This window comes from Lingula anatina, chromosome 2 (genome assembly GCF_051362555.1).
Source record: "Lingula anatina isolate TDL-2025a chromosome 2, LinAna3.0, whole genome shotgun sequence".
NCBI lineage: Eukaryota > Metazoa > Brachiopoda > Lingulata > Lingulida > Lingulidae > Lingula > Lingula anatina.
In genome coordinates, this window is record NC_141768.1 from 14,140,353 (window position 1) to 14,166,575 (window position 26,223).

The window sequence follows — 26,223 nt, forward strand, 5'->3', positions numbered from 1 at the left end:
CAATATTTTTGCAGACTTTTAATGCATAATAGTGGACCTCTATATAATATTGTCTGAAATGGTTGGTTTCTTTAGATTCCATAAGTTAGGTGTAGAAAAGAGCTGTCAAATCATAATGCAAATCAATTTTTTCAACAATTCCTTAATTGCACATAACAGAGACAGTTTGAAATGCACCACACAGTTTTTGATTAGAAAAGATCAATCAGTGAACTTCTACAATATTAATAAAGTCCACAATGCTCCAAAATATTACAAATCTGGATTCCATTCTACTTGAAACGAGTGGTTTTGATAGTTGTACTTAAAGATTGGTTCTTCTGAGACAATATTTTGACTAGATTTAACTGAAAAAATACTTCTACTGAAGCAAGTTTGATTACTCATAATTATCTGCAGAATAAAAGCAAATATAGCAAGACAAAAATCCAGTAATCTTTACTTGGACATATGCCTGTGCATGAAGACCTATATCTAAACCTACTACATACAGTATAAAAAACAAGCAGCTATGCAGCTTGAACTACAAAATATAAAAGCTGTAACTAAAATTCATTAAATAAAACTTGCTCATATTTTTTAAGTTTCTTATTATATGAGACCATAATTATCTTTGCAAAAATAGATATGATAACAAATATGTCAATTAAATCTCTTAAGATTGGTAAGTCTAAACTGTACATTTGCATGGTTTTGCAATTTGAAGCTGAGGTAGAATCTACATTTTCACTACCCAAGACTAAAATCACAGATTCAATGATCATATGTATTAGCCTGCATGGACAGTGAAAAAAAGATCCCTTGTTCCCATTGCTCCACTCAATAAAACAATAAAAACATTTAAGCCAATCTGAGGAGTGTGTGACCAAACCATGGATACATTATCTTTGGATTCCAAAGGTTTCAAACCCCTCTCCACAATTATTGGCTACATGATTGTCTTATCTTTTCCATGGTTACACACAAAGTGGACCTTTCAGGTGAACACATACAACTCAAATACAATTACAACACTTCTATAAAGTATTTTATACAAAGTGAGTTATAATAGTCATTTAAAAAATAAGTGCTTTTTATGTTAATACTATGTAGTGTATACATTCATAAATATTCTTTGGTGATTACAATCTGCTTCATTTTAGTGAATTTTAAGTATGAGCCCTTGATTATTAAAACAGAGATTAATCTAAAGTCCCTTAAACTATTGGTCTTTATGTTGGACGGAAAATATAAAGAAAATAGTCGAACAACAAGTAAGAAATCTTAAAAAAGAAATATATACCTTTCTAGAAAGCAGATTCTTCTTTTAATTGTTGTATCATTTCAAGAGCACAGCATTAGTATAATCAACTCAAATTACTGAACATTAAATTTTCCTTCACATCTACTAACCAAAAACACTTGAATAAAAGCATTCTGCAACTATTAAAGAAACTAAGATTAAAACAGTTCCACTGTCTAATCGATTGTTTTCACATGCTACCAATTAAGCAACAGATTTAAAACACAATTTAAACATGAATTCGGTCACTTCAAACACAAAGGCAACAATTTATGACATAGTCCATTATAAAACAGTCGCCACAACTTGATCACACCATGTTTACATTAGAAATACTATCATATGTTCTGATTCTACTATGATCAATATGTTAATGACTATGGCTGGAATCTAAAATATATGCATATTACGAACTTACATTGCTATGTGATGCCCTCACTTGTATTTTGTGAGACTTACCTACCAAGCCAAAAAGCCCGGACCACACTTCCTGTTAAAACATACTTTAATTCCAAGATATTGCAATGTGAAATCTGACAAAATGTCATCTGACTAGAAAATTTGATGTCTTAATCTTTTTTTTTTTTTAAGGTCCACTTTTTCTCCATGATTTTTGTCGAGGTGCAATCTTTGGTGTGTTAGCTCCCCTCCACCAGCGTCCTCCACTAAGGTCAGCTGACCAAGCTACCAGCGGCCGCTCTGTGTGGCCAAGTCATGTCGCCGAATAAAAGACCCAGTATCTCGGAATGGGTTGTTGGAACCAGGAGTGGCAGAGAAACTTTTTCTTTTGTTGAGATCTGGATAATGAAATTGACACCAAACATTCTTACATTTCATGAATTTTTACGGGTTGTTACTACTGTAGATTTTAAAAGCATGCATACAAATACAGGAATAAGAAAATTCAATAAAAGCTGCCTTGTGAAAATTGTTTTATCAACAAAACTGAACTGAATTTCATAAGATTCAAAACATTCAATTCAAAATACTCATATCGAAGAAATGAAAGAACAGAAGTACTATTCACATCTTGGAGACCATTCCCATACCCTATCATAGTCTAACTTTGTATCAAACTATCTCCAAAGGGATTCTCACTTAATTGCAATTAACTTAAGCACCTTAGATGTCTGTCACGCCTACTAAAGCTGATAGGCAGTAATTAACTATCATTCAGCAGCTTTAGTAGGCATCCCAGACATCAAAGCCACTTAAGCCGAAAGCAATTTAGCGAGAAACCCCATGGAGATGGACTGACCCTGTTAGGTCCACGATAGAACTATAGCCTGAAAATTGCTTTTTAGACCAGGTCCTGGTTTCACAGAAAAACAAAACTTAGTTCCCTTGCTAAGGATGTATACATGTTTCCAAGTGAGTGCTGTACCATTGTTCCTATAGGGTAAGATGTGTGCACCTGACCATGGTAGCCACTGGGACTGACAAATTATTATTATTATTTTGTGAAAATGGGATCAGAAATTTAACTACTTTGACCCAAGGTAAATGGGAAGAAGTTCCATTAAATAAAATATTGCATCCTTTTTATAATGAGAAAAAAACAGTATTATGTTTCAAAACATAACCTATTTTATCTAAGTGGACTACTAAGGACTGATCTCAACTAACTGTTGCACCTACCTGCTATAGCCAAAAGCATCTTTCTTCTTGCACCAAAGGTGGTAATTCCCAGTTCTTTTAAGTCCTGGTCAGTCAGGGTCAGGAATGTAGCAAAGTCAATCTGGAAGAAATCAAACTCAACATGACTAACCAGCTGCTTGTGAAATTCAATTTAAAGTACAGGTTTTATATATATATATATGTTGTAAGGATTCTTTAAGCATTTCCAGATCGGATGTTTTATACAGAAAACTATTGTACTATAAAAATTATCACTAAAAAACTAATGTCACTGCTACTACAAAGGAAAGATGTACAGGAACTTTCAAAGAACTGATCCAAATCACAGGTTTTTCTAGCATTGTGATATGCACATAGTATATGCACATTGTATTCAATAAATATTTAACCACTGGTTCATACTGACCTCTTGTTGTTGAAACAAGTCTGTATATTTCCCAAGCCCTAGTCTGCTGAATAGCTCTGCCAAGTCCGTCTTTGGTGGCCAAGAGGAGCTACTGTTTCTCAAGTGGGCTGAACTGTCTACATGATTGCCAAGATCCAACTTGAACTCTGCTATAAATAGTTAAATAGCAAAATCCTTATATGAATACTGTTTTAAAATTATCTTGTCATTGCCACATGGTGATCAGGTGAACCTAAATTAGGTTTTTGTTTTATAACCAAGGAAGTGAGCCGCAAAATCTAATCAATTACTTTAACATAACTATAACTACTTATAACCTGAAACTTTTGCACAGCACCATTTTCGGTCTGTAGTAAAAATTCTTTTTATGATTACAGTACATTTAGACACCAAGCCAATTTTAACTTACGTTGCTTCTTCCTTGGACTCGGAAAATCCCCAGGGGCTGGACACAGGGGTTTGTTCTTGGTCGAGTCTCTCCATGGATCTCTATCAATTCCATCATCTTCCTCACCAAGTGTGGACTAAAATAAAGACTCGTTTAATCAAATATGTTATCTGAGTGGAATATGCTTATTCATTTTTTTTTTGTTCTGCTGCAGCTACAACTGCTACTACTATAAATAAAAGAAAAAAATATGCAAGCATAATGCAACTATATACATTTATTATGTAAAAACATGAACACATAAAATAACACATCTGACAAAAATTTGAAAATTTAAAAAAAATTATTATTATCAAAAAGCACAACATCCGATTACTCACATTTTCATCCTCATCCTCATCATTAGCAGACTAAACACAAAGAGTCGTAACATATCAAAATACTGCTCCATCTTTACAAATTCTCTTCTTTACACAATGAATTTCAATTTGAACAGTTTAATGTTGAAAAGCATAAGGAACCAACTGAAACCAATTTTTCATTAATTTTGTGTTATATAATAATATACATGTCCCTTTGCTATAGAATTACATTACAGTAGTCATTTGATTGGGAAGAATAGCATTGAAACTTAAAAATAATAATTACCTCATAAGTAGTGGGCATAGTTGGTCCTTTGTAAGTGTTGTTACTGAAGTTCATCTTATCCCTAATAGCAGAATCTGGCATAGATTTTGAGAAGCCAAGACCTGCCCAATAGTCTGTTGGGATTCTGGATTCACCTTCTGGTTTCTTTTGCATAGCTAGAGTGAGTGAGAAAATAGTAAACTTATAACTTACTTAGTATCAACTTCATCTGCACGTTACAAAATGATTAACAGAACAACATTAATATAACATTTTTAAATACTGCAGGGAGAATTGGAGGGGCAGAAAATGTCCACTAATAATCAAATTCATTTTAAAAAATGTAAATAAATGAAAAAAGGAACAAATTAATTTTAAAAAATGTAAATAAATGAAAAAAGGAACTAATTCATTTATGTCTCCTCCATCACAGTGTGCCACAAACTTTCATAGTTCCATTCACAACAAGAAAGAAAGCAACAAAGAATACTGGTTGTCTCTTTTTGTATTTCTGTAAGCAAAATCCCTTTTGAAGTGAATAAAAAATGCATAGTTAACTAGACAAGATTGCATTCACAGATAAATAAATAAAAAAAATCTGGTATACCTATTCCCAGCTCCTCTACGTACATGTAGGGGATAGTAGGGGAGTATAAAAATGTTCACTGAATGAGGAAATATAAATGTTTGTGTGGATGACTGGATTCTGGGAATGGAGGTATGGATAATACAACAGCCTCAAAATTTAATTTCAATTTTAAGTTAGAAAACATACCTTTGGTTGCCAGAAGTTTCTTCCTCTCATAATCAAATGGATATGCATTGTTTGAAAATAAGGAGTTTGTGTTGCTGTTCATGCTGTTGCCAGGGGAAGGTCGATTACTTCCTGGAGCCAGTGGGTCAGAACCATCAGACTCTGTACCAGACTCCGAGGATCTGTCTCCATTTCTGAAGGAGAAATACATATATAAATAATAATAAATTTGAAAAATACCAGGACATTTTCTCATTGAATTTTTATAAACAATCTACTTGATGAAATTTGCTGTACTTTCCTCTCAAGTATAATATATATTCCACAAAAACACCACTTACTGAAATGCCATACTCCTCATGTTGCCTTCCAGCAGAAGTATCTGCTGCTGAGCAGGTGACAGTGTATTAACTGTAGATCCAGGAGGCTGGTTAAGACCCAGAAGGTCAGAACCTGACCCACTGTTACTGGGAGAAGCTTGCTTTGGCACAACCACATTCATATACCCATTGCCTGATTTAACTGTCACTACTTCATGGCCTGAAAAAAAAAAAGAATGGATAAATTACAAACAGGTAATATGTTCACTTCTCTGGAAAAGTATTTTTTGTTTTTGAACTACAGAAAAAAACTTCCTTTACTTAAAGCTATCATCTCATGCTTTGTTCATCTTACAAATTCAAATTACCCAAAACATTGCTTTATACATGTTATAAATTCAGCCAAATGATTTCTTTTGACAAATTCAATGTTTAACCTCTAAACTTAAAATCTGCTCAAAACTTACTTTCACTCCCTTGGGGTGATCCTGGATTTTTATTAATGAGATCAATAGGGCTGTCCCTAGGGCTGTCAGATGGACTGGTGGCACTGCTGGGGTTACTGCTGGCTGTCGAAATGGCTACAATATTTAGGCATATACCAAATATTCCATTAATTGTCATTATATGTTAAATACACCATCATAAAATGAAAACAATTGATTTTTATTCCTACCATCCACTGATCTTGTATGTAATTTATAACACCTTATTATGCTGGCCAAGTAAACGATTAACACAATGTTTGAATGCGTTAATGGTGTTTGCAAAATTATGAATTTTTGCAGTGTTGATGGTTAGTACACACCTTTCTCAGGTGTTGGTACCCTAATAAATGCACTGTTTTGGTTTAGGTCTTTGAGCCCATTGCACTGGGTAAGCAGATTGTAAGTGGCTGTGATAGGTGGGAAGTTTCCAACATTGTTCACCTGCAGCAGCATTGGAGGGCCTTGCATACCTGTAGAATAAAATGGTGATATTTAAAACCCCCAATCAGAATATTAATACAATATCTGACTAAATTGCAAAAAAAGGTAAAAGCAGAAAAGGAAAAAAGGACTAAAATAACTTAATATTAACTTCACATATTGGCATTGTAAAATGTTTCTTACTATGCGATGTAAGCCAGTTATTTGGGCTTGTTGATCCAGGACTTCCACTGGTTTCACTACTAGTTGATTGGTGTCTCTGGCAGTTCTGGCCATTGATAACATACACAGGGTTGGGCAAAGTATTAATACTCAGCGTGTTCTGACCAAGCATGCCTGAAATATTAGATAGTGTAAATAGGAACTCTAGCATAAACATTAAAAAAGAAATTAAGATGGGAAATCTAGTATGAACATTAAGAAAGATTAAATTTTGACAAGCCAAAGCTCCAGTTTTCCTACATTTAAATTTAACGAAGAAGTCAAGAGATCCTTGAGATAAGCAACAAAGAAGAACTGCTTCAACAACATAATGTAAGTACTATTTTGAGTAAAAAAAAAAAAAAAAAAAAAAAAAAAAAAAATCATCACCTTCATATTTCTTCATTAATATTTCATAATGTTACATGAACTTTCTGGTGGATTAGCAATTTCAAAACCACATAAAATTAACCTCACCTAATCCAGCTAGGCCCAAGCTATTGGTGGTGGGAGAAATGTCATGGGTGGCTTCATGTATGGATGGAGGTAGAGACTGATCATCTCTGTCCAACCCAAGCAACACACGGCGTGCCTCATACATGTTCAGTGCATTGCGCTCAATACTCTTCACAATCACAGACTACAATGAAAGAAAATATCCATTTAATTTTAAATGAAGCAGATTTTTTCCTTTTTCTAAATTTTCAGGGAACATAGCAGTATCAATTTATATTGTATAGCATGTGTGAGGCTTTTCCGGAAAAATAATCTAAAATGAATTTAATATCAATTTTATGAGCCTTGTTGAATTAAAAAACCTTACCAGAGTTCAAAACTTTTTCCTCTCTGATATTATATAGCCATTTTAGAACTAAGACAATTTTGATCAAGATACAGATATTAAATTCCAGGTTACGGAAAAATGAAGACAAGGTCTTTCCATTAACTAAGCAACTGATCAGACAAGTAAGACCTACTTCTGATTTGAAGTTGTCTTATCTAACATGATATTTGAAATTTAAATTATGAACTTGCTTCATGTGTGAGCCCGGCTTTGAACGTGGTTAAAATATCATCAGACACTGCATTTGAAACAAAAGCACATTCCCTCTCTGATCTATGCACTTAATGTGCTAGCTGGCAGTGAACATGTTATTTAAAGCTGGCATTTGAGGTAAGGGCAATGAAGTTTGAGCAAAACAGTCAGAATATGACCACAAAGGTTAAGGTACTGCTGAGTACAATGCTTTTTTCAGCATGAGGGAGATAAAATTCAAGACCTTATTGTTTACTCAAATAACAAAATCTATGCCAAAAAACAGTTTGACCTTTCGAGGCAGGTGCAAGATCAACTGTAACTTATGTTTCTTAATGTTGTGTCATCAGCAGCAATCACCCCAAGGGAACAACCCTGTTGCAGCCTTCTTATGTAACAAATGCAGAGTGGTTTGAAAAACAAGATAATGAGAGAGACTGAGTATGGAGCAACAAATCCGGCAGCTGTTTCTTTCATGCAAAGAAGCTGAGAAGGGAAATGGAAGACTACCTGAAATTTCCTACTGCAGGAAATAAAAAGTGATTTTGCAACAAAAAAGGCAAAAAGGTCATGCAAAAAGTAAAAAAAAAAAAGACATTAGGACAAATGGGCTAGTCTGAATATCTGATCCTTGATTCTAAAAGTAAGAAGGCACACATTTACTTGAATATAGCATTATAATAAATGGGTAACAAAAGTAATTCTGTGGTTGCTTCTTTTTTACAATGGAAAAACAGGTATCAAATTTATTTGTACAAAAATGACATGATATTTAATATACAATAACAGACCTGGGTTGAGGAATATAAAACAGTCATTAAAAGCAAAATTTTATAAGTTAATACCTATATATCAATATCCTCCAAGAGAACATCATAAGTAGCAACTTGGTCGTCATCCTTCTTTCTTGTCATTTAATTGATAAAATGCTTCCTTTTCTCCGATTGGTCAAAAAACCTTCAATGATGCTATTGGTCAATACTAAATTTGGTGGTGATGTCATTGATCAAAATCTTGTTTTGTCAGAGTGAAAATTCACAGATATAAGGTCAAAGTATAGTGTCACTTTTAGAATGATAAGAAAAAATTTACCTTAGATGGTTGTTTTGGTTTTGGCTTGATACTGATAAAAACATCCAGCTGCTCCATAAGATATGCTATTTTGGCTGCAAAAAAATGGAAGAAACTAACTTCAAAAGGAATATACCATTGCAAATAATATATATATATATATATATATATATATATATATTTTTTTTTTTTTTTCCAGTAAATAGAACTTTTTACACTCACTTTGTCATTCAAGATTTATCAAGCAAAAATTAAAACAGTTTTCTTACCTTGACCGACTTCCACGTCAGCTTTCATATCAAACATAAGCACCAGTGGTAAGCATTGCTGAAATGGGCAGATTCCAATATTGTAAAATAAATTCTTGTTCAATCATGATATACTGAAACATTATTTCCACTATATTGTATTTTCTTGCAAACAATGATTGAGAAACCTAAATTTAGAGCTATTGGTGATTCTGTTACACGAACAAAATCAAAATAAAATTTTGCTTACTATTAACTGTTGCCTGGCTAAGAATACACTCTCAATTCCCCCTGTTATATACACTGTGCCTTTACGCTGTGGTGTCACATTGTTGGGATCTGGGAAATGGATGCTTGCTCCAGTCCTCTGCATGATATGTTTTACATTCATGCCACCTCTTCCAATCATGAACAGGTGGTGCTGGGGAGCAATCTCCAGTTGTGTACTGATAGGGATGTTGGTCTTAAAGATGAAAATTATTATTGTTAAAGCTACATTCTAGCAGCGAATGATGCAAATCTTTGTACCAATTTTCTTCCTCGAAACATATCCAAGTATGACATATATGTTTTACCATTTTATAAATGGCTTGCTTTAATCAAACTCACTTTGTTGCAGAAAACTTTCAATTACCCCTGAATTTCCAGCCAAATGCTCCATGACAGCTTTGGTTGCCATGGTGACAGCTTTTGCATTACTAACTGTTCCTCGTACTATGACTGTGGTCACATACATCCTGGGCCTCTGTTTAAATGTCACTGTGACATTGTGTTGCTGCATTATGTTTTGTATTGGTGGTGAAGATGTATCTGGCACTGGCTGGAGGACCCCTGTTATTGGCAGTTCAAAGGAAAATGCTAATGGCAGTAGTTCCTGAAACGGTTTCATTGCAAACATAAAATAAATCAATCAATGACCATTTATCAGAACAATCACTACATCAAAAAAGCAATTTGGACAATTCCAACTAAAACCCCTTATCCAAATAGTGGTTCAGTCTCTCATATGATTTACTTATTACACTTACTTATTTGATGATATATTAACATTTAAGTGTAAATAATGTATTCTGAGGCAGAGAGGTTTAGATAAGACCTACTCTAATGTGTGCTCTAGCACTCTCCACACCAGTAGGCTGGCCAGCTATAGACACCTAAAATATATAAATTAAGACTTTGAAATACAGATGAAAATTGTAAATAATAAAATCTGACAGGCAGTATTGGAAGTCATGAATAAACAGAACCCCTCTTGCATCACATCTCATACCAACTAAAATGCACTTGATATAACAGGTATAAATAGTGCCAATTGTTGAGAATAGTTTTCAGAATGTGTGCTTTATCAAATATTATACATGGTTAATGACAGGCCGTTTCACACAAAACAAAACGCAAAAGGTTTCGGCAGTAAATTATTTAAAATACTAGTTTTACAGTTCACTGAAACAAAATTTGCAATGAGCAAAAAAAAAAAAATGAATCATCTAAGAATCACTCTTGCACATTCCTTGTGTACAAGGGTCTGATGCACTTCAATCTTTAAAAAGAATATTTTCGAAGCCCAATAAAAAATGTGTGACATTTGTAGAAGAAGTTATGGGAGTTTTTGCGTCATATTCCTCATGAGGCATGCACCACATTGATGTAAGACTATCTCCAGTCAAGAGGGGAGTTGGATTCAAACAACAAGAACTTTATTTTAAGTGACATTCCTCTGACATTTTTTTTTACATAAAGAATTTTCCACACTCCATTTTCAAGAGGATGTGATTATAAACAATGTGTAACAGGTATAAAGGAATTATAAAACTATTTGTTAAATAGCAAAGATGTAGACCTTTTTTTTTTGTAAAAAGGTACTTTTTACCAAATAAATTAAAACCACTTCCACCTCACTCAAAGGACTTGAATCTTTGTGGTTTGTCCAACAAGTGGGATAAGCAAATGGCGCCTGACAACAAATCATTTTTAAAGCCTACAAAACTATTAGTGCAATATACAACATACTGTTCTTATCAAAAAATCAGGGTATGCCTGATCATATACCAATGAATCAATATTATTAACACTCCCATACACTCCACTTCCAGACCTTAACCCTTTTTGGAGTAATTAAATATCACATATGTGATATGGTGATGGAAAGATTAAATTCTTCATGGTTAGCAAATTTGCAAGCTGGGACACTTGATCCTCTTACTTTCTTCAAACCCAGGACCTTGACTGTGACCCATGTTGTAAAAGGTTTATTCTTTGATCCAAGGTTCTGGCCCTCACCACTTACTGGTTTAACACTTTTTATCAATAGCTGAAGAATTTGGAGCTGACCACAATAGTCATAATCATGGCATAAACATGAGATAACAAAAGGTTAGGATGAGAATACACTGGCAATATACCAAATACAACTAGGGTGGTTCTAATGCCGAGGATGATAAGGGGGGGGGGGGGGGGGGGGTATTTTCGCAAAGTGAGGAAAATATAAATCAATTTCTACAGCAGATATTACACTTCCTTGTTGCAATTCTCTAGAGAGATGATGGCCATTGCATTTATTGACATGCTTGTTAAATTTTCATAATCACTTTTGTTCATGTTAGTTTAAAGTTCATAAACCAGTATGTTGATATATTGTAAAGAAAGGGGATGTAAATAATAGAAATGGCTTGTACTTGCTTCTGTGTTTTGTATGATTGCTACCACATGGCATTGTTTTCCTACCTGGTTGCTCTTCTCTGTTGTGCTCCCTCTGTTAGAGTCTGGGAAATGTATGTGGCATCCTGTCTGTTGCATTACCCTCTTGATGTTATTACCTCCCTTACCTATCACATGGGAATGGTCTGTGTGTGACACATCCATTTTCAAGGTTACACGATTACTCTAAAATTGAAATACCAAATATTTTTAACTACCCCCATTACACAATATGATACTCATTGAAATCCAACATGTATCCGTCATGTAGATTTGACACTTAAATATAAGTGAAGTAAACATGGGGAATAAAGGGAAAATATTGAGAGAGCAATCAAAATGTGACTAAGTATGTTGCACCTACTATTCAAGATAAAAATTGCAAAAAAAAAAATGTACAAAAGGACTGAAAGATTTGATGATAAAATCAGAACTGATACAAAGAGGTTTCAATTAAAGGGACTTCGAACTTGTAACATGCCTTTCTAGAAAACCAACATTCTATCAATCATTACAGTAAGGAAATTATTCAATCCATATCCAGAAATAGCAATAATGATCACAGCATGAACATATTAATCTTTCTATGCTTCACTGACAAGCTTCAAAGTTAAGAATGTACATGACAGATTATCTACAACTCATGCCATTGTTCTGTGATATTTTGTTGGCTAGGTGGGGCTTCCGGGAATTTAAAAAAAATGGGTTTTCAACCTACATATATCGCATCTATGCCTCATAGCAACCTCAGTTGGAATATTTCTATAAAAAACTTTTTCAGACATCTTTTCTTACAAAATCAAAATTCAGTTTTTGGATCTTTCTGATCCTTTGGTTGAAAACACAAGCTTAGGTGAAAAAGAGGGAATCATAAGCCAATATTCAGACTTTCTGGACATTTTAAAAATCTCAGTATCTGTCTACTTGAACTGAAAGAAGCATGCATGCACATGCACACATGAACACTATACTGAGGATCAATATAGTTCTATTAATTTTTTTCCTCATCTCACCTTTGTGTCCAGCACACACATAATCCTGTCCTTGGCATTCCTTACATCATCTGGTTCACCTGCCACTTTGATGTGAGGATCTGAAGAGAAAAATATAGTAATTAATTATACCTAATATCACCCAAACAGATCTAACCGAAAAATACAGAAATTAATGACATCTTGTATCATTCAAACAGGTAGTCTCTTATCATATGACAACATGGGAATGTACTCAATAAAACTACCTCCTTTCTCCGTGTTCTGAAAATACTGATAAAAAAGCAATAGCCTCTTATCAGTAAAATAATGATACAATACTGCTGGTTCTTTAGTGCTGTTTGGAAGCAATATTATGCAATAAAACACTTTATAACTACAAACTTCTCTTAAATGATTTGTAACAAGTAAAAACTGCTGTTATGTATTGTTGCAAATAAAAAAATCAAACATTTTAGTTCTGGAATCACAGATGACATAGACCTACACAATTCTTATGAAGTAAGCAACAAAGTAATTTGATTTGTATATCTATGTACAATAGAAAATTCACATAAATACCTCAGCGGTGTGAATATACCCATCCCTACCTAACACAAGTTTGCTATCATCTGTTTATAGCAGAGCTACATCTGCTTTGTTTTGTGCATCAATACTGAGTTTTATTTGTGCATATGTCTGTTCCTGCTCTTTTTTTCTGTTTAATGTGAGTCTTGAGTGAATCCAAATGTGATAGCACCAAGATTATTTCAACTTAAATGTAGATGCAAATATTGCTAAAACTAGGTGTGAATTTTCACACTGTCAAACAACCTCTCTCTTATTCAAGAAGTATTCTCTTTTTCTCAGATTCAGGCATTAACTAAATATTAAGTTATATCAATCTTTTTCTTGATTCTCATTTTGTCACATACTTGGCTTAGGAGAGCGGGACCTTATAGGTCTGTAATTGGGGTGGTCACTCTTGGGAGTATTGTGTCTCATTTGAAGAAAGCTTGGTACCCCATGTCCAAAAAAGTTGTTTGCAATGTGGTCAGTCTGTTGCATCTCTGGGTGGTTTGTGACAAAATTGTCTGGTACATTAGACTGTAGTGGAGGTGGCTGGCTGGAAAACATTTGGTATGGTAAAGTTGCTGGCCCTTGAGGCCATGGAGTCATTGTGTCCATCATGTTCACCACCTTCCTTGCACCTCAGTCACTTTGCTAGTCACTTCACTCACTAAATTTATACAGATTTCTCCTCCTCCTCGTCTTGTCAGTCAGGTAAAAACTTTGTAAAATCAGCTAAAACATATACAGCATCAGAGTGGCCCCTCCTTGTTCTTCTTGGCAGCAGAATGGTGAACTGGTCTCATCCTCTGTGCTGCAGTGTCTGTGTAGAGGTCAGCTCTGAGCTATGAGTGAACTATCCCAAACATTTCCACTCGGCTATTATCATAACAATGCACAATCCTCCATAACATCCAATCACAGGAACATCTGAGTGAGTAGATCCAGTCCATTGTCACCAAACCAGCAGTCAATTCAGATGCTTTGTCATGGGACCCCAATTAACTCACTGCATTGCATCTTAATAAAGGCTGGGCTAATCCCAAGTGAAAACTCCCCCCTCCTCTTTGTCAGTGGCCCTTTCTAGGACATTCTGGCTGTTTACAAAAGCCAGGCTAATTATTGTTTTAATTGTTATATACTGTAATATTATTTTTTCTTCTAAAACTATGATAATGCTCCAGTGATTTGGGCCTTTGAAAGTATTATTAAGTGAGGAAGTTGGGTAGACTGCAATAATGGACAGAGTGAGATAATTCCCAAAATCCAGAGAGAGTTTTGATAGCCAACAACGAGGGCAGTTTGTAGGCATATAAATTATATACAATATCCTTACTAAATATTTAATTAGGTCCTCAAGTTTGTCATATATGTAATATATCATTTGTTTTGATTTTACATGACCTTTTAACCAGTCTGTATGCATCTTGCAGTGAAATTGCAATAACAACTTTTGCAGACAAATTGCAATGGTAATATTTCATTTCTTGATATGAGAGAACATATAACAGCAGACCTTTTGTAAACTGTAAACCAGGTTGTTTGTTTTAAAATATTTCTAATTTTGTTTTCACATCTCAAGGTTTTGAGATAGGGGCGCTGTCAAAATACAAGTACTTCAAAGGTGCAGTCCTGAAATGTGTATTTAGACTGCATTCCCACAGATTTTTAGATCAATCTATCCCTGTGGGGAGTCTCACTAGATTGCTGTCAGGTTAGCCAGCTTAAATGTCTGTCCCGCCTACTTAAAGCTGTAAGGGGGTAATCAACTTTCGTGTATGCTTGGCTGACAGCAATTTAGCGTGAATCCCCAGGGAGTTAGGTTGATCCAGATGGATCAATCTAAATCTGTGGGAATGCAGTCTTCGAGAAGTAGGATTTAAACAGAAGGCCCAAGCTGACCACCCTTTAAAACACAGACACACACACACACACATACAGTTATGTACTCATTTTATCACCAAGTTAAAAATGTTTGCTTATATACTTCATCATCTTACTTATTCTTTCTTCCTTTTTTAAAGGTCTCCAAGCCTCCCAGTGCATGCTCAATACTTTTTATGTAAAGCTGAAAACAATTGTTGGGAAGGAAGTGAGATATTCATCAAATATTGACTCTCTCCCAACTTAATTCAGGCCCAAGTATATGTGTTTGTTTTTCTTTTTTGACCCTTTTCAATAATTTATCATTTCCGGATTGGTAATATGGCAATTGATGAGTCAATATCTATTTCCAAATCAGTTATTCATGACCTTTTATCACAAACACTGTCACAGATGAATAATCTAGCTTTCACCAAGAATATTGCTATACTGGTTGTAACATTTGTTGATCATATTGTCTACTTATACTTGATATAACTTGTTAATGGAATGTTTTGCATCATGCTTTAGGTTCTCTTTTTAGTACCTATGTTGAGCATGTTGTCTGCCTAGACTTGATAGAACTTGTTAAGAGGGTAGTCTGCATGATGCTTTGTTTATACTTGATAAAAATATCAGATGAACCAGAATAATATCCCTTACAAACTGAAGCCAACAGTGCTAGTTCAAATATTTTGTGTCTTGAGACATGTTAAATGTTATCCGATGACTGTGAATAGTTCTAAAATTAATTGTAGCATTAAACTTGTAAACTGACCACATGTGATCATTAAGATATAAGTTATTTTAAACTCTTTTCCCCTTTTAAAATACTTGCACATGGGCATGTTTGTAAAAGGACATGTGGCTATCTTGTTTGGCCAATATAATAACTGCATTTTGCTAATAAGCTGCTGCAGCTGCACACTTTTCTCTGCGCAAAAATTTTTTTTAAAAATCAGGATGACCTCTGTGACCCACTTCTAAGGGAGGCAACTCCTTCACTGTGTAAGTGGCAAATCTGAAAGTCTGCAATTAATTAGCCAAAAGAATGAACACCACAAAACTACTTTTTCCTTTTAACTAAAGTAGCAGAGATATTTAGGATTTTTTTAAAGGAGATAATAAACTGTTAAATTTACTGGAGATATACAAAAAAGTTACCTTTCTTTGATTTTGCTCCAATTTTCAGTTTTGATGGCCATGTAATTTCTGTATTTGTTTCCTCCATAACCTGAATAAAAACATATTGTCATTAATTAGAAGGCATTTCACTTATTTGATAATCATGAATAATGCTTATGTCATGTAACTTCATTTTTTCATAACCAAAAAATTCCAAATTTACTGATAATAAAATCCAACTATGATATTGAATTGTATATCCTATACCTGTTGCTTTAAAAGGCATCAGAGAGAATAAAAGAAACTATTCTGTATCCCTATCCATCAAAGAGTTTGACATTTTCTTTCTTATCTGTGCTAGTACCTTACACATCTTGGTGCAAAGAACAAAACCCCTGAACCTCCATTTTCAATTTTTCAAATAAGTACAAAAGTCTTGACATATCAAATGACTATTCTAAAATCAAATGAGCACACTTGTTCACTGAAAATGGGTCTACTTTTAAAATAACAGACATAAAGAACACCAAACAGAGGACTCTATTACAGCATCTGATGTCCAACGGACAATACGTATAAGACACAAAGCACTGCGTGTATACGAGTAAACTGAAAGGATGTCAAAAGTTAGTATAAGGCCAGACAAATTTGAGAAGTTGGTTAACCAGCACACCTAAACCAATTTTCTTCGCACCCGATTTTTATCAAATGAAAAAATGCATTGGGCATTAGTTTGGTAAGTGTGGAAATTTGCAATCAGCCCTGTTTATATTCTAAAATCTTCTACACTATGGATTTGACATTACTTCCCAAATTAAACATTTGCTATTATGTTATGCATCATATGCATCAAATGTTAAACAACCAAAAGCAAAAACAAATTTTATCTGCTGGCCCTGTTTACTAAACAACTTATCAACTTTGTATGCCCTTTTGGGGCATTTTGACAATCTAAAATTCTTTCTATGTACATTGAAATAGGCAAATGTAATAAACAATTTCAGCGCAGCTTACCAAATAATGATGCTAAATAAGTTCATATGTTGATAATCTAAGGTTATAAAAGAGATACATTCAACTTTATTCTGACTTCATAATCATTGGTTAAGTTAACACGTAACTCCTTAGCCTAATTCAGTGTAAAAACAGGCAAATCCTTCTGTAATGATACTTGCTAAAGTTATTAATTGTCATAGAATATACACAACGGCACCCCTACCACATAAACAAATTCTTCGGTTGTATTGATTTTTTGCTCCAAAATCTATTGCATTATTGACAACTTTACAAGCACTTATAGCCAATCAATATTTTTTGTTGGGGGCAAAGTTCTACCAATTAAACACTTCTCTAAAAGAAATAACACTTACAGTTATGCTTATAAAATAACTTGAACATGCAAAATTCTTGACATTATTTCTAACAAAATATTGTATGTTAGGCCCTAAGCATTTCACTCTGCATTCAACCTGTATGTGCATCACTCTTCAGTTAAGCATTCGTTTGTATTTTAGGGTCTGTCAACAGTCTATTTTCACATATATACACAAGAAAATTTACATCTGTTTTTTTGCTAAAAATTATGTTCGTTTTCTTTTTCTCTGATCTGGGAAGTGTTCTGTTATGTGCAATCTGCTCTGCCATTGATAACAGTTTAACCAATGTTATGAGCATCACTTAAAACTTGCAGGCAATAGTTACTTACCCGTTGGAAAAACTGTTCTGCTCCTTCCCCCATTCCATCAGCAGCAGCTTAAACAAAACAAAACACATGAAGTTAAACAAAGATCAAAATAATTCGAACTGAACACTGCAATTCTGTTCTTTTTTTCTATTGATCCCATATGTTGTAAAGACTTATCAATGGGATGGAAGGTGTCATTTTTTATGTGACCTATTGACAGTGCTTAAGCCCAGTCAATGAACATGTTAGTGAATTGTCCCCCAAACTATACTACATAAAAATAATTACAGAAAGTCACGGTTTGGAAGAGAAATTTTCACAATCTCTATCAATAAGATGAACAGAATTTTATATTATTTTTGACTTGACCTTAGAGACCAAGGACAAACAACAGGGGGAATAATCACCACCAGCTGATAGAGATAAGGGGTACATTTTGTGGCTTTAAATCATTCAGTTGTTTTAAAATCATTCATGACAAGAAGAGAAATGCATATTCTAGATGTAGCAGATAGCCCTTGGTGAAAATGTTTTCATACCTTAGTATCACAGTATGAAGGTGTGAGGATTGGAGCACAAGCCATCATACCATGCAGGATCAAGCAAGTGAGAAGGAAATTAGAAAAGGAAATACTGAGCAAGAACGCCCTGAAGCAGCCAATATGACACTTGAACTTGTCTTCAGATATATACCTCCAGAATAATGAGTACATCTTAACAAGGGTGTGGTACATATGCCATCCCTGACTCTGTTCCTGATTTGGGCAGTCTCGCCTTCTCCTTTGATTAAACCATATTTCATACTTATTACATATTGTTTTTATGTCAGAAATAAATCTACCAAAAAGTTTCTAAAATATCAAAGGTCAGTGAAAATGTGGAGGTGATAAGGGGGCTCATGGCATGAGAAAGGCCATGTTTTCCATATACAGTGGCAGCCAGTCTGGCACAAAGGAGTGTAAATATTCCAATTCTGGACATCAGATGAACAAATAGCCCTGCATTTAAAATCATGGCTAAGTTATTTAACAGTGTTTTGCCCACCTTGGAGTCATAAGTGGTTATATACTGTCTGAAACTATGTAAGTGTTCTCCAGTTATGTTGAGCTCATATTTCAGCAGAGATTAATCTGCAAGTGAAGCTCGCTCAATCATAAGAACTCACGTTTTTAGCAATCTGTAATTTCAACTTACAATAGAAGGCCCTGTGTAACAATATTTAAGTGAACGCATGTAATTATTGTAAAGTTATAACCTTTTTCTGTAATTCTTTGACACACCTTCACTTTAACATCATACTAGACTTCAATGTGAATATTAAAATATGACCTAGTCTGATAAAACTGGGAAAGACTTGTTTCCAACCAATTGAAAGGACAATCCCACAAACAAAAGTGACAAAGGCTAAGGTGTACTTTAATTCCAAAACCACACATAGCTGAATGGAGACCAATAAAGACATGGGCAAAGGTTGGAAAAGTAAACATGTCCACAGCGAGGGCCAGCTATCTGTTTTGTTTGAAGAGGTTCACTGTGCATTGAATGTTAACATAAAGCACAATATGTATTTGTACCAGGTGCCCCAGCTTCTTATCCCTGTCCTGTGTGCTGCCTTTGCCTTGTGTCCTGATAGGTGACGTCAACTAGCTACATTTTATTGTGCTTATGTATATACGATGCATCATCTAACATTTGATTAAACATTATTTTTGAAGGCTTAACAGTATGCTTTCTGCACACCTGTGTTTTGCTTGACCTCTAAAATTGATCATTCAGATCAATCCAACAACTGTTTAGAATGATCTGAATCTATTCCAATTCTATTGTCAAACAAGTGTTTCAACAATGTATACACATGTATTATTCAGTTGCATGATTGACTATATTTTTATAACTCAGACGTGGTTATTTTAAAAAGACCATTCAATATGAGTAAGCATAAGATTTTATTTAAAAGGGAGAATGGATCTGCATGCTCAGATAAGACCAGCGTGCAGTTTTGATAAAATTGGAGATATTTTTTAAATTGCTTCGATATTTGCTCCATACCAAGTATCTTGGTTAAATATATTGCACCTGGTATGTTCTCATGGGGTCTCCTGGAGAGTAAAAATCTTAGGATAGGCCAAGTATATTTTTTAATCCTTAGCTTTTTTTCCAAAAGGAAATAATGCAGTTAAAACAGCTTGAGCAGCAGTTCTTATTGGAGAAAAGCACTTAAAACATTTTACGGACATTTATCTGAAGGCAGTGATACTTTTGCATTGAATTGTTATGACATAATATTTCAAATACTGATACAAAAGCACCAAACCACTGACTGTATTAAGGCATCAGCATCTCACAGTGAATCATTAGAAAAATTATTGCAACCAGACAAAATTCTATTCCTTTTCTGTCAGATAAATGTAGAATCTGTTTGCCCTGATACCCAGACAGAAGCAGACCCTTGATGTATTTGTTTAGTTTCTAACATGGCCAGAAGGACCTTGCAGTGACAGTGTTTGTTGGTTAAGGCCACATGATACTTTCTTAATGGCATTCTTGACCATTCTTAGCCCAGCAGGGGGAAATGGAGATGAGTGTTGTATTTATTTCTATGCACAAGTATGTCCACTTCTACAAAACTTTTCAACATAAATCCTATCAGACATTATACTGTCACATTTTTACAGAAATACCGAGGAGTTTTCAAACCTAAAGTATCCTTAAGTATCAAAATCCATTTGGAAATAAAAAGTTCACCTCTTGTTTAACAAATAACCTTAAGATATTTAAAGCTCAACAGCAGCCCCACCTTTCTATATTTACAATGAAAATACTTGCTTAACTATTTATCTTAGGTGACATAGGTGCTACCTAAATATTCATCACCAGACATGCAAGCTCCACAAATTTATACCCAATATTCCTAGTCTAAATTGAAATCAGATGTAGAATGTCCCGAGGAGAAATCCACAAATTACTTGCAACCGACTAGGCTAGGGTTTGGTGTCAAGACTTTGACACACTTAATGAGTGTTTGAGCCAAAAAATAACATCTCAAATCAAGAGCTGTAGTTTTAAAAGGTTGAAGAATATGATCCAAGTTAACAGGCATGGTTTTCTTACACTCAATGCCTCCCCACACCCCAGTGAGGCTTCTCATTCTCACAGCTCGGTGCCCTTTAAACTAATCCTTCTTTCAGTTTAACCATCAAATTTCTCAAGAACTATTGGCACATTACTAGAAGGTTTATATCCAAACCCTGCTGTGATGTACTTCTTCTAGGCCAACCCTGCTTCAATAATGTTACATTATCAAATTATATACACAATTTACAAAACTAAATGTGGTCAAAATCTTTGGCATGATATATGTGTCTTAGTCTTTCACAAACACTATTAATGTTACAATTAAACCTTGACAATTTTTTTATCTTTTTAAGTTAACAAAATGGCATGTTTTCTTGTTTTTCATGGCAAATTCCTCGGGACAGCAGTTGTACATTTATCAAGAAAAAAGAATAGATTTCCATTCACAAGCTTTATAAAGGGGAGAAAACACACTTTTCCAGACACAATTTTCGTACAATACCTTAACTTAGCAGTTAAGGATTGTAATAAATATCAATCATGCTGTTTACACATTCCCATGTCGTTGTGAAAGCATCAATATACATGGTATATAATAGCCATTTTTTACCAATAACTGAATCAACCACTAGATATTAATCTTTCATACAGCTTTAAATAAGATTCAACCACTCGCTCAATTGACCTAAAAATTGTTTACTAGAAAAGATCTATTCACTAGATCTGCAGACCAGCTTTAATCTATGATTTGGGTTTGATACACAGACATGAATTGTAAACTGGCATGAATCAGTTTTGATCCCCTACTTTTGTTCCTTATGATTTTATTTGAAATGGAGACACCACCCCACCCCACTGTAAGGGTGCATCAGCTTAATCAGCACACGATAGTCAATTACCCCCTAGCTGCTCAAGAGGCATGTCAGACAATTAAGTTTATTCAACTTATTGCACTTAAAAAAGAATCCTCGCAGAGTTATACCGACCTAGCTAGTACTACGTGTGAATCTGAATTGGGTCTAAAAAATCACAATCTAGGGACATAGTCTACAGTCATAATGAACAATATTTACATATAGGTATATAAAATATCTGACAAACTGGCTGTTGGAACCATTTTCACCCACATGGGTCAATATATTTGAATCAATTGGTGCCATTGATTATCTCATTCAGTTCTAAATCTTAGTTGTTTGATGTGAGTCTCCTGAATGTGAGAGCAGCAGCCGTATTAGGCTCAAAATCCTTGTGTCAGTTTCAAAATGGAAACCCACTAGGTACTTCAAATGTTCCTGACTATGTCCAATTGCCAATCACATGAATTAGTTCTCAATTCTAATATAAGTCAAACTTGCACACATTTTCAAAGCTCTTGATTGTTTACATTATTTATATAGGATAGCTATATACTATGGGCTAAAACGGCACGCTCTGTCTGGCTTCTGAGCTATTAAATGATACATGGGTGTTTAATTTGCTTTTCCTAAAACAATACTTTTCTTGGGACAATGAAAACCACATTGAAGTGCATAACAAATTTAACAATGAAAAAAAACTTTTTAAATTTGCATCCATACAGATTGTAAAATAAGGCCTTAAAACTGCAATAACTTATCTGGTAAAACTTCCTTCTTAGCATTAGGTAGTCTTTCTGGTTCATGCAAATACTACCTGAAACAATGGAATCTTACAAATCTAGAAGTTTACAGGTGAGATAATTCAATCCACTGTGAAAACATGCCTCCTACTCTGGGCCACCTCATACCACACACAGTCTTATACAACTTTGCAAACAAGTGGTCTAACGTAAGCATCCATGAGTGTTCTCTGTGCCACAGGACAGTGGAATATGGATACCATTACTCCCTCAAACCTAAGAAAATAAAAATTCCCAAAACTGACATGTCTAGCTTTAATGGAAATATGGGAATAAAAAGAGAAAGTCAAGTTCTAGGTACTAGTGTGTCTGAAATCTTTGGTAATCATTACAAAAAATACTGTATTCATTTTGCACAAAACCCAGCCACCTGTAACAAGCAAACTGAAGGAAATCAAATATGTTTATTCAAAGAATAGTTAACTTATTGAATGTCAGGAGCAATTCCTAAAATTGAAACTGAGCTGGTGCCATTTAGCTTAATTACCACCTTAGTATAAAACTCTGGAACTATTTTTTTAAAGATAGTCTGCTTGATATATTCTATGAGTTCTGTTGGGACCCTACAATAACAATTTTCTGCCCCATGCTTTTTCACCATGTGTCAACAGACCTGACCCTTTCTGCCTATTGTACTGCCTGTCAAACATGGGCAGGGATTTTCAATTATAGCTGGCTACCTGATTTCTGCATGACCGCTGCATAGTAAAGGTAGAGAATGCAAAGGTTGGTGGGAATTACATGGTGAGTTATGGTGACTTAATGACTTAACAATTCCAAGAGTAACTGTAAAATAAGTCTTTTACACTTTATTTCTTCATTTCTTCATTACACAGGTAATCGTGCCCAATTCAATGTGAGCTCATGTACTCACGTCCTATTCAATGAATATACATGGAAAAACATGTCACTTTTCTCTAAATAAATTACTAAAACATTCTTTACAATGACCATATTTCAATAATTTTAAGAAATATTCTCACCACAGTCAACTCAATCCTATTTCATTTAGACAAGTATTTTTACCCTCTAATTGCAGTATACATCATGATAAATGATGACTATCACTGATAAACAGTAATAACATACAAGTTAAACGTCTTAAGTGACCAGCAAAAAGTAGATCAATCACATGAAGAAAATATACCTTAGAAACCCGAGCCTCATACTATAAATGTTATCTACCTTCTTATCACTAAAACTCATTTTCCTTGTGGAAAAAATGAAGTGATATACCAAATTCATAAAAGTTCATTTAAATTAGTCTCAATATATTGTGGAAATATTTACCACTGTTTCTTCTGAGACATGCTACATAACAAACAATGAAAATAAAAAAAAGCTTGTCTAATAAGACCAGTGTCCAATGTAAGTTTTCCTATGCCAATTTAAGTCAGTCTGGGGTGACGTTGAGCTGAGAAGAATAGGGAGTAGTGCAGGGAGCACTTTTTAAATTGCATTAGACATAACAATTAAGTTACCTGAAGTGAAAACCAATCAAAATACTCATAACAATATCTTGAATTTATCTTTCTGATTTCAGTATAAGCAAACCAGTATGCCTAATGATATTAATAAATAATAAATAATTGCAAAATTAATTTTTTGTTGTAATGGGTTATTTTTTAAACAAAAAAGCACTAAACTAAATTTATAGCTTTGGGCAATACAACTGTTTAAAACTTTACAGATAGACCAAAATGATATATGAAGCCCTCAAAAGCCAGGTCAGGCCAAGTGCCCAATACAAAATTAAGTGGAGTGTCTATGTTGAGTAAGTTGCAAATGTATTGACACATCCTGAATTTTGTCATGCTCTCTCAATCACAGCGGGCATCGGCTCATTGCCCTCGTTCAGTGTACCAGCGGTTGTCATAATCATTCGGTTACTCTTTTACAGTGTATCTAGACCACAGTAAAGCAATCAAAACCTTCAATAAACTTCTGTGTTTTATCCATGCAGGGGTAACTGTGACATGAGTATCACGTTCAAACTTGCACTTAGTGCAATCAAACCAAGTTTACTCAGAAGTTGGAAACTTACTTTGGAGCATGTACTCCAACTTGCGCCGATCAACGCGAAACCGCTCTTCGTAGACATCCGAGTCTCGGTCCAACGCTTCGTCTAGGTCTCCCTGAGATGGTGAGCCGCAGCTCTCCGCATCCGGCTCGTATGAGGACGGCTGTGACTCTTTCATTCTTCCGACGAGCTCGGAAACTGCCTCCGCCATGGCATTCTGTCGTGTTGTTACTAGACCTTAGTACAGTCCAGTATGCAGCGTTCCTACGCGGTTCTTGTCGTCTGTACACAAACAATGCAATAATAAATCAGAAAATTACTGCATTAAGTTTCCTTGTATTTAATCAACATATAACCTCTTAATGTTGTGAGCAGTTAATAATTACATTAACCAGTTCAGATAAGTATTAAATGAAGTAATTTAGTCAAAGAACTTTTTACCGGAAATAGATCCTCACAGGTGCCCGAAGGTCGCGCATGAATCGATGACATATTTCTGAAAACTGTCTGCTACGAGCGGACTGGTGCACCATAATGTACATAAGCGGCATGTCCTTACGTAATAGAAAAATTAGTAGGGACGGCTTATTTTGACATTAATTACCTATTGTATACATCATATTTGTTTTATATGTATTTTTTGTCAAAGGAATAAAAAATTAAGTCTCCCCATGCAATTATAAAGTCCAAATTATTTGAAGGGGGGGTCGACCCCCCCCCCTTCAAATAATTTGGACTTTATAATTCACCCCACCCCCACCCCCTTGGCGTGGGGTTCGGGGCCCTGAATAATTTTGGTATTTTAGAGGGCGAACGGTGCCATTTGGTACAGTTTAGAACTATGATCCAGCTAGTCAAAATTTTAATTTCAAGAGGGGACCATTGGTGTGACTTATTTTTTCAGAAATTGAGGGGGGCAGCGCCCCCCCAACGCCCCCTAAATCCGCCACTGAAATACGCCCCACAGCATTGAAGTTTTTGACAATTAAAACACGTAATTATGAAAACTCATTTTAGAGGAATATGTGCAAACTCACCAATCAATAGTGAAAAATTAGTGTGGTCACCCCGTCACTAAAGCATAGGCCTATTTCAAACTTTCATAACGATGGTTTCATTATTAAGGTCATAAAATCACAAAAATGAAAAGTGAAATATATTACTAGCAAGTAAAATTTCAACCAGAGAAATACAGCGTTTGGCCTCGACAATCTTTGGAGCATTCGCTTGCAGAAACTCGGTAGGCCTACTTTTTTTGTCACATGCGTGATGCGCGCGGTTAGGAAAATTTCCATTGACAGCATGATTGCAAACATCACAAAGTGCGTGTCGACTGTCCGTATTTCACGATGCACAACGTGTTAACACGTTTACAATGATGTCACCCGATGCTACTGTCCGATACTCTGAGACCATAAAACCACTGCATTTCGACCGAAATACCTCTGAAAGAAGACACTAAAATAACCCCGTGCGTGTTACTGCTGATTGGCACCAGTATTTTAAGTGCATAAAAGCGGACGTTATCGCCCAAAAATGCATATGCAATAATGCAACTTGGACACGTAAAGATTCCAGTTTGAGAACTGTTGTTTGTTTAAGTAATTTGATGCTTTTTTTTTTCAATTTTTTCTCACACAAAAACAGTTTTGAAAATGAAA

At 34.8% G+C, this 26,223-nt stretch overlaps 1 protein-coding gene across 4 annotated transcripts; it reads right to left on the bottom strand.

Annotated features, from left to right (window-relative positions):
- Nucleotides 1-3: 3 nt before the first annotated feature.
- Nucleotides 4-24,790, bottom strand: LOC106162680 (protein bicaudal C homolog 1). 4 transcript variants are annotated; one of them, XM_087006882.1, is made up of 21 exons: nt 24,587-24,790; nt 17,832-17,878; nt 16,166-16,235; nt 12,611-12,690; nt 11,625-11,783; nt 10,001-10,054; nt 9,535-9,774; nt 9,151-9,363; nt 8,922-8,979; nt 8,674-8,747; nt 7,023-7,185; nt 6,528-6,680; nt 6,224-6,373; nt 5,883-5,984; nt 5,437-5,635; nt 5,117-5,289; nt 4,363-4,517; nt 3,736-3,850; nt 3,327-3,475; nt 2,921-3,020; nt 4-2,079 (listed from the first exon to the last, which is right to left on the bottom strand). In XM_087006882.1, exons 1-21 carry the CDS (start codon nt 24,771-24,773, stop codon nt 1,967-1,969), a joined length of 2,754 nt encoding a protein of 917 aa, XP_086863008.1. In that variant the 5' UTR covers nt 24,774-24,790; the 3' UTR covers nt 4-1,966. The 4 variants fall into 4 exon arrangements, with proteins under 4 accessions (XP_086863008.1, XP_023931361.1, XP_013395486.1 ...); XM_024075593.2 differs by having other exon boundaries at nt 3,327-3,472; nt 5,883-5,996; XM_013540032.3 differs by having other exon boundaries at nt 5,883-5,996.
- Between the last annotated feature and the right edge of the window lie 1,433 nt (nt 24,791-26,223).